Here is a 13,085-nt window from a genome sequence, read left to right as displayed (position 1 = left end):
ATCTTAACTAAGTAAGTTAAATACTGTCTAGCTCAAAATTTGATCCTGTGGCCACAGGGACTTAATAATAAAATAACTACTGTGTTGTGTGTATGTGTGTGTGTGTGTGTGTGTGTGAGTGTGTCTCTCTCTCACACACACACACACACACAAAGTTTTCATATTTTTAATCACAATTACCTCTCATCTTCAAAAGAACTCTCGCAGATGGGTACTGTTATTCCCACTTTACAGAAGGAGAAAGTAAGGACCATAGAGAAGCCCATCCAAAGTCAGTACCCTTTAAAAAGTGATAGAGTCAAGATTTGGATACCAGTACCTGACCAAAGTCAAGGGATCAGGAAGAAAGGTGGAAAACAAGAGGCAAGGAGGAGGCGAGAAGGAGGAGAACAGAGAGGAGGAGAGGAAGGAAACTGGGACAGCAGGGAGAGAGGGAGAGGTAGGAGGAAGGACAGGAAATGGAGCATAAGGAAAGAAAAGAGTAGGGTAGGAGTAAGGAAGAAGTAGGAAGAGGAAGAGTTGAGAAAGAAGGAAGAGACAAGAATCTGCTGACCACTGCCAGACTCCAAAAGGTGATGGAGTTGGTTAGGAGACCAGCAACCAGATCTCAGGGCCCGTGGATCCCAAAACACCAAATGCAGGCATGAGCACTGTAGTTTTTTGATGTTTCACAAACTTCATATTTGTAGGTATATGTTTATTATTTGTGCGTATACTACTAGCCCATTCAACTCATAATCATGACTGCTTAAGACACTAAGTTAAAATCGTGAATTGACTGAAAGAAAAATATGGGATGTGTAGTAGTCCAGGAGGTGATTATAGATAGCCTCATACCAACATGTCTGACATTTGGGAAACTCTGGGAGACCATTAGCACGTCCCACACACCCTTTTTCAAGACTGCGGGCTTGGAAGCTAACAGCCGTCTCTCCTTTTACTAGAAGGGTAAGTCTGAAGAACTGCTGAGTGCCCTGGGGTGCCAAGACTTCCCTCCCATTTCCGACTGTGAGGACTTGCTGGTGGAGTTTTTGGAAGTGGATGACAGCGAGGACCAGCAGCTGATGCCAGCCCATTCGAAAGAACACCCGGGTCAAGATAAGAAGCCTACATCCCTGGATCCAGACAGTGACTCTGGCCGAGGCAGCTGCGACAGCCCTTCCCTTTTGTCTAAAAAGTGTGAGGAAGCCCGGGCAAATCCCTCCACATTTAACACTCCTGAGGACATCGAGAAGCCAGAGAATCCCCAAACAAATGTTACCTGCACTCAGGACGCCCAGAGCGCACACTTGGAAGGCAAAATCCCCTATTTCCCTGCTGATGGCTCCAAATCTTCAACATGGCCTTTACCACAACCCCCTAGCCAACACAGCCCCAGATCTTCTTACCACAACATCGCTGACATGTGTAAGCTGGCCCTGAGCATGACGGGGACATCGGCCATCTTGTTGGACAAAACAGACACACAAGCGTTAAGATCTTCAAAAACCACTAAGACTGGAGGGGAGGAAAAGGAAGCTGAGCAGAAGGAAGTGGAAAGCTTCCATTCCAAGACTGACCAAGGCACAGCATGGCTGTTGCCCCAGGAGAAAACCCCTTTTATCTCTGTGAAACCCTTGGATTACGTGGAGATTCACAAGGTTAACAAAGACGGAGCACTATCACTGCTCCCAAAACAGAAAGAGAACAGCCACCAGACAGAGAAGCCCAGTACTTGCGAAGGCAGTAAGGAGTATGCCAAGGTGTCCCGGGTGATGGATAACAACATCCTGGTATTAGTGCAGGATCCGCGAGCTCAGAACCTGGCTACGTTTGAAGAAGCAGCCAAGGAGGCTCCACCATCTCTTCAGCAGAATCCGGCCAGAGAAGACCTGGCCTCCTTCTCCTCAGCCCCAAGCAGTTGTGGACTCCAGCTGGGTGGGTTGGATTACCTGGATCCCACGTGTTTTATGCACTCCTTCCAGTGATAGCTTGATTCACGGAATGATTGGTTAAAATGTGATTTTTTTTCAGGTAACACTACAAAGTACGGGAAATGCACCCTACTAGAGAATGCTGGAGAACTGGTTAGAATGACACTATACAGCCCATAGTTTGCTCGTCATGCACCATTTTCAACCAGCTGCCTCTTTCTCCAACAGCTGATTCCAGAACAAATCGTTTTGTCTCCTGTGATTTGTAGATTGACTTTTTTTTTTTTTTGCTGTTAGTTATAAAATTATGTGTTCAATGAAATAAAAGCACACCGTTTAGTATTCTTGAGGGACAGCGCCATTAAGTATATCCTCTGGAAGGGGCTTTCATGGTTTGACATGTGACAGAAGGAAATGAAATACTCACAGTTGTTTACCACAGGAAGATGATAGATGTGAGAAAAATGCCATGAAAACCGCTTTTGAAAACCAACAAACCTTTGCTTGACCTTTGCTTAACTTTTGCACTCCTCTTTCATTTTATTCGGATTAACCAAATATGACCCGTTTGAAGAAAGAATGCATTCCAGAAGACTGGACACGTTGTTTACATCGGTTCCTATCCCCTTAGTGATACATTGCCAATATGCAAGCCAAAATGATGCCTCCGGTTTTTTCTCACAATGGTTTGAGTTTGTTAATAAGTATGGATTTTTTTTTCCTACCCCTAAATTGTATTTTATTCTGAAGCCTCTAGAGAAAATCGTTTTGCAAAGTGAAATTTTCTAATGCAGCAGGTAAATGAGTTTCACGTGGTAAATTCTTCTAAAATGTTTTCCTGTTTCATTTCAGCCTAAGAGATCATTTATTATACACCCTAGTCTCCTGTTAGGTTTAAAAAAAAAAATCCCCAAAGACTAATTTTAAAAGATAATCACAGCAGGATGCTAATGGAAATACTGCCTTACTGTACATACAAATTCTACTTTAATATACACCCGTAAGTTTCACAATGTATTTTTGAAGACTATTTTTCTATCACTTAGGTAAAATAAAAAACTATTTTCTATCTTCCCAGTATAGCTGTTTACGTATTTAGTGGGTACGGTGTTTTCTGCTCTGAGGTTATAATGAGTATTTGCAGTATGTAGTAGTATAAAATGCCATAGCAACCCAAAGCCCACTGAGGAATAGGAAGTATATTCAATTTCCAGCACAGCGTACTATAGTTTATCTGATTCTTTTTATCTCTGTGATACTTTGAACAGTCATCAACCCAGAAGTTTAGGGCTTTTCACAGACTAGAAATCACTTCTGTCATTTTAGGGCTACTCTGGGGCTTCTGCTCTTCTCCGGGTAAACAGTCATAAAACCACCATAAAAAGGTGAGCCTTGACCTCTCACATACTGTTTTAGAGGGAGGGTTTTTTTTGGTTTGGGTGTTTTGAGAAATTCTGGGCAGCCAAGAACATGTAAGCAAAGCCAGGAGTTAGTATCTCTCTGAAGTAGATCCATTTGCGAAACCTTGGCAGAGGCAGAGACAGGACTCACCCCAGAAGCGTTCAGATACAAGTTCTAAGGAGGCAGGCATCTGTGGAGTGGTGGCAACAGCTACAAAGGCAAGGATCTGGTAGCAAGAATCCCCATGTCAGTTCCAAGGGCAGCCTTCCAGAGAGAGAAGAGGGCATTCAAAGGCTCGGATCTCCATTTTTTAAAAGAGAGCATTCATGACTCATCAAACTGCCTCCCTCTGTTTTTCATTTTATCTAATGGCAAAGCCATTCTCTGTGTTTACTCACTAGCTGGATGTAGGGAATAGGAACTCCCCTCTGGGAGTTAAATAGCCACCCTCCAGCAAGCCCGTGCTGACAGGAACTGGACTCTGCCATGGCCCTGATGTTTGCAAGTGAACACATCGCTAGGGCCTCCAGAAATGCCAGAGTAAATCGATCTGAGTTCTCTTCTCCCAATATAGACCAGCATTAAGAGTGAGGGGAACATTTGGGAAAGTTGCCCAAGTTCATCCAGTGCCCTAGGTCCTTCCTACTCAAAGTAGGCCCTGAGGACCAGCTGTCTCAGCATTGCCTGACCCTGCCTGGAAATGCAGACTCTCTGCTCCCCTGCCCCAGACCTAAAGAATCCCAATCTTACCATGGTCCTCAGATGAATCATGTGCACAAGGAAGTTTGAGAAGCACTGTCCCAGGTGACGACTTCTGCTAAAACTGTGTTAGTGCCCAGACACAATCCTCTCTCAGAGATACAGGTCAAGTCTCACTTGTACACAGTGACCCTCTATGTAAGGAGAAGGCACACTTTTTGAAAAATCTATCTAGGGTTCAAATTTACAAGGTGATAGACGATGACTTTGCAAAAGTACTTACAACCTCAAGAGGGCTAGGGAATATACTCCTCCTGGAATAGACTCTGCCAAAAGTCTGCCTTTCCAAGCCAGTCCAGACCAAACTTCTCCCAAAATAGTCCATTGTCCTCCAAAGTGTACATCAATCACTCTGATAATCTGAAAATTCAAAAATAACCTGTTTGGCATATGACTCGGCATGTTGGGGGGAAAAAAATTGTTATGGTGAAAGACTCACCTTGAAGTAAATCTCCAAAATACCGTAGTTAGCCACTTACTAAGTAAGCCAAGGTTACAATTCCATAGTCAATTAACACCCTTTATTAGAATCAAGTGGGATTCTTTTTTCATCTTCTGGCGTATTTCCTATCAAGGAGACAGCTGGTACAGAGGAAGGATCCAGACCTGGGGGTCAAGAGACCCAGCTTACAGTCCTGGCTCTGTTGCCTTCGACAGAACAATTGCTTTTCCTGGGCCTCAGTTTCCTCTGAAGGAAAAGTCAGGCCAATCATCTCTACTATCCTTTCAAACTCTGGTTCCTTGAATCCATGACTCATTGAATATTTTCCAGCAAAGATAATTTACCCAGTGCTTTGATCGTAAGTAAGCTAACTAATCATTGCCTTTCATCAGAGACACACAAGCACTCTCCAGGGATTGGCTCTTCTGATTTCACTTTTAAATCATCAGTTCTAGTCGGTCTTAACATATGACACAAGCATGCTATAAATTATGTAGATACAGCATCAGTGTCTAAGATAACATGTAAGTATGTGTGTAGAGGGAAGATGCATGAGCTGTTTTGTTTTGTTTTGTTTTGTTTTTAGACATACTGAATGAGCCTTTGATTTTTAGGAAAAGAAATGGCTTCTGGTTTTTATTTCTTTCTGATGAATTATAAACCACTATTGCATCACTGGTTTTTACAGAGCCATACGCTCTGAATTATAAAAAGTCATGGTTTTATAAACAAACACCTAAATATTCAAATTACAAAGCACATAGAGATGGGCTAGCCAATGGGTGATCTATGGAATCTCTAACCCCAACCACAAAATGTTCTCTGATCAGTTTTAACGAATGGATTTAAGGCACCTCGGCGTGAACCCAAGTTATTATCAGCTGCATCCCTGACATTTAACAGAATGTCCATTTTCCTAAGTGCCTAAGGCCTATCCTGGTAGGTGGATATGTACCAAAAACTTGCTTTCACTGATTTGGTCCAACATGGGTCAGTCCCTTACCACCTGAATCAGACCAAGGAGTTTGACCCCTTGTCCTGTAGTGCCCAACTGAATGAGAGAAGCCATGAGTTCAAGAGCTCCGGGATGTGGTTTGGCTCTGGAGGAGATCTGGCCCTTTCTTGAGATTCTCCATGGCTGTAGTCACTTGCAGAAAGACTTGGCCCTGCCTTTATTGTCTTCTCTATCTCCTTAGTGTAGACAAGAAAGAAACAGATTTGTATATAGTTTACAAAGTGCCTTTCTTTACTTTTATTTTTTTAAAAAAAGTTCTGTTTTTGCAAGAAAAGCGTATAGATTGGAAAGTAAATTTTACTTGTTTTATGTAAAAGAATGGAGAAACCAGAAAGGGAATGACAAAATGATCCAAGGTCCAACCAGCAACTGTTCTGCAGATTTTTGTACTTATTGCTTAAATGAATTACCATAGAGCTGATGTGAATAGTGTAACTTATTTTGTCTAACGAGAAATTGCTAGGATTTAAGGATATGCCGGCTCCCCTACTCCGGGACTCCTCAATTTAAAAACATATTGATATGCTTTTGAAAGGCTTCAAATCGCATTCCTGGGCCTAAAAAAGACAATGCATGCACAGTGGGAGCTTGCATGCATACAGAAAAATGCAAATGACTCTGCATTACCCTCCCCAATTGTCATTAACGTAGATTTCCCATTGATGAAAGCCTTGTGTGTGCTTCAGTGGACAAATTTCTTGTTTTGCCTTTTCGGCTCAAGCACAATAGTAAAATAGAAGGTTTCAAAGACGCAGGTGCAATGCAGGAAAGTATTGCTGACATGCCCTTAACCTGATAACATGCAGTGTCACAAAGCTCAAGAGAACGATAGGCATCTGTTGGTCCAAGTCGGGTTGATTTGCTTTGACTATCCTGGCTTCTTCTTCTCTTCTTAGCTTTCTGTACTTGTAGGCTTTTTGCTCGTCTGTATTTGTTTCTGTATCTGTACATAATTCTGTATTTGTACATAATTTGTTCAATTATGTACACTAGCAACTATGAGATCCACTAAAAACTAAGTCATTCATCAACAAGGACCTTGGCCCCCTCAGAGGACGAGGTCAGATGTTAAGTCAGCCACACAGATACCACGTTGTACACTGAGGGTCATTAGTCACCTCATTTAGAGATTTGCATAGTTAGAAATTGCAAACTCAATTCATTAACTGCTTCATTAATTCAAAGGCCATAAATGTACATTGATGACTCAGTTCTGGAGGTCTTAAGTAGAAATTTAAAAATACAAAATGATTGCTCGAGAACCTATGCTGTAACCAGAAGTTGTATTTATAATTAAGACCTGGACTTCATCCATGATTACCAGATATAATCCAAATCAAATAGTTCTCTCCCTAGGCTTGTGTCTTTCGGTAGGTGATTAGGGGTCTGAGATCATCATGGTATCTACTTCAATAAAATGAAAAAATTAGGAAATGGGACATTTCCAGAGGTCTGGGCATCTCAGGATTCCACAAAATGCCAACAGTAGTCTGTTAAACCCAAATTTTATTGGGCAAAGTGAAACTGTAATCTATTCGGTGTTCTGAGTTTATGGCTAAGAGATGTACATAACACACAGTACCACATGCCTTTTATTGTTTTATCCACCTCCATTCCTTTGATCTCTGTTCTGATCTCAAGAAGTACTGAGATGTGTAAAGTGGAAAAACATATCCTGTTTATGTGACTGTGGTCAATGAATACAGAGACCCTTAGACAATGGTATTCTATTAATTAACTTTTTACCTGCTCCTGATTAAATAAAAGAGCAAGAACACTTAAAACCTTTGCTGAGGGAAGGAGTAACATCAAAAATAACCTTTAATAATTACATTTAAATTATGCTTCACCTGGATAAACTTCAAAACACCATCTGAGTTTCTCCATGCAAATTTCACAAATCCTGAAGAAAAAAAATCCTGTTAATATGTTAATCTGACATCAAAAATCTGTATGGCAAAGATACCTCTGAAAAACAATTTGTTTTATAAAATTTCTGGTAAGATGTTTTTGAATTTTCAGAAGTAACTACCTCCCCTTCTTGTCCTACAGTCCTTTCTCCAAAGCTGCTTATTGTTTGGAAATGAAAGATACCTACTGCGTCTCATGCTTTGACTGTCTTTCAGTGGCATATTGGATGTACTGGCCATGTGATGTTCCTGAGTTTAATGTAACTGTTATATTATTTTATATTATACGGCTTTACATGGTTCCAAACTGTCCGATGCATTAAAACAGATAATCCGTGTATCATGAAACTCATCATGTAATAATTATATAATGACTTATAATCTGTCCTTGTGGCTCTGTTTGATTATGTCTATGTTTGTAAAATGAAACTGAAAAAAATGTAATCATATATTTCTGTTGAGACTGCGAATGTATGCATTTTTTCCTTACCCTTTGTCTGGAAGTAGTATCCTATGCCATTGTGCAGCGATCTGAGGTGTTAAGCTGAATTGAGGTGTTAGAGTACAATCCAACCACTGTTTCAAAGTCAACCGCTCAGCTTTGCTTCATGTGACTTCTGAGAACTTCTTGAGTGTTACTTGCATCATGAGGCTTGCTTTTGTGCTCTATCGTTCATTTTAAACAATTTCATAAGAGTCTCATGTGGAAACCAAAGCAATCTAGAATCAGCCTGTTGTGTGACCTGTGTCTTCTTGTAAAGCCATATTGAAGCAAAGACTATGTAATAGCAAGTTTCCATATTTTCTGATCTCTCACTACCTCTCTCCCTAGGAAATACCAAGCAAAATTCTTCAACATGAAGTGGGAAATTAGAAGTGATGGTTACAATAAGCTCCTGGGGGTTGGATTTGATTTGGTTTTTTTGTTTTGTTTTATTTTGTTTTTACATGAGAATACACCTTCTAATTCACCACTTTGTTGGTTTATGCTAGGTTTTCTCAATAACCACTTCTACATTTTATAAAAGCTGGCTGACAAATAAAGGCCAGAAAGAAGACTTAGTAAATCACCAGAGGAAAGACCAACAAAACCACAGAGTGCAGATTTCTTTCCCAATGATGAGTCACCTCGAGGTGGTTACCCAAAGCCATGATAATGATACTTCTCACAATTTGACTTCCCTAACACCCCTAGAAATAAATATTTTCCTTATTTGATTTTAGTCATCAAATATCCAATGGTATGGGAAAAGTCAGCCATATATCAGAAATAGTCTTGTTTCGATTCAAAACCACATTTCTGCTTGTATTTATTGTAATGCCTCCTTTTTTGCTTTCTAGCTTTAAAGAATTTTAGAGGACTATAGCTGTCTGATTTATCTTGAATTTTTAATTCTGTAAGATTTCGGTTATTGCACATTGTACTTTCTGTTTTCCGTGGATTTATTTGTTTGCCTCCTTCCGTTTCAAGGGGACAAACTGGACCATTAAATCCTTGCCAGTAGTATGGGAGATTAAGCTAACTGCTATTGTCATAACATCCTCACTTTTACTGCACGCCAAAAACAATGCTTGCCAAACAACATCTTAGACACCTCCGTATGATATGGTCGTTATATTTCTATTCATGTTATTGACAATATACCCAGTCCAGTGCCTATCTCAATAAATGTTTATTTCCCTTGCCTACCCTTCCTTTATTTTTATTTGATGGGTAAATAAGCAGAATAACATGTGTGTGTCTGAAACAATTTTCTGGAAGCATTTTTGCTGCTAAGGGATCTATAATCTGGCAACTGTTGGTATACATTGAACCAAAACAATTTCTTCCTTGGTCTTCGTCTTTCCATATGATTGCAAAATACACTTTCCTTCCTCCACCCCATCACTTTTATAAGAGAAGCTGCTAAAAATAAGGTGAGATGGAATGAGCAACATGAGAAACTCTTAAATATCTTGAAACAAAGGAAAGACCAAACCATTTTTTAAAATGGAATCCTTTTGAATGGGATGATTCGTCCACATTACTAACAATCGTTTCTGACAAAATCATCGTATTAAGTGTAAAATGATAACCTTTTCTTTTTAATGAGTCTATATCTAGAAACCTTCACCTACTGTCCATGCTTGTGTGAAGAATTATGGAATAGTGTGGGGTTCTGCCTTAGAGATTCTTCTCTGTCTCCTAATTCTTTCATACCATGTCTCACAAGAACAATGAGGAGTTTCTTACGTGAGTAGCACGTTCCAAAATGGCCTCCATTGAAGAACCACAGACTAACCATGCTTATATTGGTAACACATGCTTTAATTCTTGGGCACACTTTTACTTCTAAATGAAAAATTTGGAGTGTCAGTCACCAGACACAACATTCATATAATTAGTGATGAGCAGGAAAAGAAATATATAGCCAATTTCCCAGGATTATGGAATGCACGTCCTGCAAGAAAACAAATTCTAATTTGCCACTTCTTGTCAGAATCCCATCTGAAATCTTAACCTCACCAGACTTGCTACAATTTACTAACCAAGTGGTATACATTCTACATCCTCCCTATCTTTTAGGGACAGAGAGATAGAGCTTCCATTTAATAACAATCTTGAAGTGTTGTGGGTTGGGGGTAGGGTGAGACTGGGCAGGGATATAGGAAATAGGTTGATTGAAAAGGCCCAGAAAAAGACCTCAAAGGCCAGGGAAGCAGATTCCTGCTGCATTTGCCTCTGAGCGTCCTTCCAAACCACGCAGGTGAGACTAAACCCATTTGCCTCTGAGAGTCCTTCCAAACCACACAGGTGAGACTGAACCCATTCTTGAGATTGGAAAAGCATGTTCTACTAGGGAGATCTTGACACCTACAGTGGAATTCTTTTACCCACAACCTCCCCCTCCTATCCCACCTCACCCCTGGACTTGTTGTGCTGCCAGCATAAGACTCAAGCATTTTTCTCTTATTATGATCAGGTTCACATTCAAACTTAGGCTGACAAACAGACTTGAAGCACAGATATTTTTATGAATGTGATTTTTTTGTTGTTTTAAGGAAAGTCTAGAAGACATCGGTCGAATAAAACACTACATGGATGTGGGTTGGTGAACATTGGGATAAGAAAAGGGAGCACAAGAAGTTTTATTACTGTGTTTATAAATGTGTTTGAAACAATTTGTAAAATGTCACAGGTGTTTTTTAAGGTGACACCCATTCACTCCGTAAATTATTACAAATTCCAAGATAAGCTTAGATGACGCTTGCCAGTAGTTTTACTTAACATGATCAATATTGATATTGTTACTGAACTATGTGACCTTATGGTGTATTTTTCTACCTTTCTTTAGAGCAACTGTTTTTGCAATGGTAACAAGGCTTGGTTTAAACCGAATCAATAAATTACTTCCTGAACAACGATTTTGGAAGATATTTCTATATACATGTCAAACAAGTATTTTATGAAAATACAATTTTAAGAACTTTTTCCTTTGCTTCAACACACTTTATTAGGATGTCTTTTTTTTTTTAAGATTTTTTTTTTTTTTTAATTTATAGAGAAAGAGAGCACGAGTGGTGGGGAGCAGAAGAGGGAGAGGGAGAAGCAAGCTCCCCGCTGAGCAGGGAGTCTGATGTGGAGCTCCATCCTAGGACCCTGGGATCATGACCTGAGCTGAAGGCAGAGGCTTAACCCGCTGAGCCACCCAGGCACCCCAGGATGTGTTTTTTTAAAAGAAGGGGAAAGGGCGCATGGGTGGCTCTGTTGATTAAGCCTGCAACTCCTGATTTTAGCTCAGGTCCTGATTTCAGCTCAGGTCTTGATCTCAGGGTTGTGAGATCCAGTCCCACCAAGGGCTCCAAACGCAGCAGAGAATCTGTTGGAGAGTCTCTCTCCTCCTCTCCTTCTGCCCTCTCTCTCAAAACAATAAAGAAACAAATGAAGGGGAAAATGTCATGCTAAGTCCTTCTGGAAATAAAACACATATCATATGCTGCAGTATTTGTCTTAGAACACTCTTCAAAGAGATTTACTTCAGGCATGCCCTTTTATGCTTATCTTTCAACACCTCTGTATTTTTTTTTAACAAATCTAAATCAAAATTGACATCTTGCTTCCAACTCAGCTAAGAACTACATCTTCCTTTTCCACTGCCCTCAAGATCACCCAGTCTGTATTCATGTGCCAGACCAGAGCCTAAAAAATGCAAATATGCTTGGAAACATTCAGAAGTTCCTTGGGCCTTCTGGGAACAACCAAGAATGATCAAAAGGAGAGTTCCCAAATCTGATACACAATCAACTTTCCCAAATGAAGTTTAAACCACAAATCTCAATGCCCCCCAAAACGTATTTTCTTTTGTTCGATTCCTCCTACCTAGAATTATCCTGTCTTCACCTAAAACTTCAGCTATGATTTAATCTCCCACTTATCATCTTCTATTGATTGCATAAAGTAATTCATACACACTTGAAAGTTACAGAGGGGGATATAACAAAGACACATTTACCAACACTTGAATTTCACAAATACTAACATTTTACTCTGTTTCTGACCTTAAAAAAAAAGCAAAGCATCACAGATGCAATAGTACATATCTCTCAGTAACCAAATTCTCTACCCCTCCCTCTCCAGGGACAACTACAATCCTGCAATTGTGTACCCTTTCTGGCCATTTTAAAAATGCACTTACCACATATATATGCACGCATAAATATATATATGTACATATATATATGTATATGTGTATATATATATATATATAATTATCCTGGGTGCTTATGAATTTTACATATATAACAACATATACCATTCTGCACCTTGATTTTTTTTCTTTCAGCATTGGGTTTATGAAATCCAAATAGCTCCAGTTTCTTGGTTTTTTGGCTATATGATTGTATACATATATATAATTTATTTGCTACTCCCAATATTAATCAACTTTGCATTTCTATTATTACCAATGACTCTGCAAGGAACATTGATAATAATAGAAATGGAAAGTTGATTAATATCGGGATTAGCAAATAAATTATATTTATGTATACAATCATATAACCAAAAAATCAAGAAACTGGAGCTATTTGGATGCAAGCTTCACTTATTTTCCCTAGGCTATACATCTAGGGGTGTAATTGTTGGATCATATGAAACATACATCTTGACATTTTCTCACTATTGATAAATTGTTCTCCAAAGCAGTTGTACCCACATACATCACCAGCAGCTGTGTGGTTGATTCCATTCCTTCCTTAATCATTACCTGATATTTTCAGATATTTGACAATTTGATGAGCATTCAATGATACACTGTTGCTATTTTAACTTGCATTGTCCTAATTAATTTGCTCTGTACCTGCTTATCTTTTATGTCATCTCTGTCATCTACAAGGTTCACATATGTCTGAATCTTCCATCTAGACTTCTCTTTCAGTCCAGTGTTTGGTTCATCTATCTCTGCCCTGATGTTTCCTGTTTTAAGTACCCCAGTTTTATGCAGCCTTGTTATCTGGTATATTAATTCCTATACCTCCATCTCTTCTTTGGGATTTTTCTGGTTGTTCTTGACATTTTCATGTGAATTTTGAGATAAGCTTATCAACTTTTAAAAAAATTGTGTTAGGAATTAGATTTTGTTCATTGAATTTTTGTGTTAATTCTG

General features: G+C 39.4%; 1 protein-coding gene across 2 annotated transcripts in view; it reads left to right on the top strand.

Annotated features, from left to right (window-relative positions):
• The window catches only part of PRLR (prolactin receptor), a 167,783-nt gene extending 164,796 nt beyond the window's left edge, over nt 1-2,987 (top strand). For both annotated transcript variants that reach the window (XM_059416995.1, XM_059416993.1), the window contains exon 10: nt 945-2,987. In XM_059416995.1, the coding sequence (XP_059272978.1) occupies nt 945-1,967 (1,023 nt within the window). In that variant the 3' untranslated portion in view covers nt 1,968-2,987. The remainder of the gene's footprint in view (nt 1-944) is intronic.
• The last annotated feature ends 10,098 nt before the right edge of the window (nt 2,988-13,085 follow it).

This window comes from Mustela nigripes, chromosome 12 (assembly GCF_022355385.1).
Source record: "Mustela nigripes isolate SB6536 chromosome 12, MUSNIG.SB6536, whole genome shotgun sequence".
In the NCBI taxonomy this organism is placed as follows: Eukaryota; Metazoa; Chordata; class Mammalia; order Carnivora; family Mustelidae; genus Mustela; species Mustela nigripes.
This window is presented reverse-complemented; position numbering and strand designations above follow the sequence as displayed.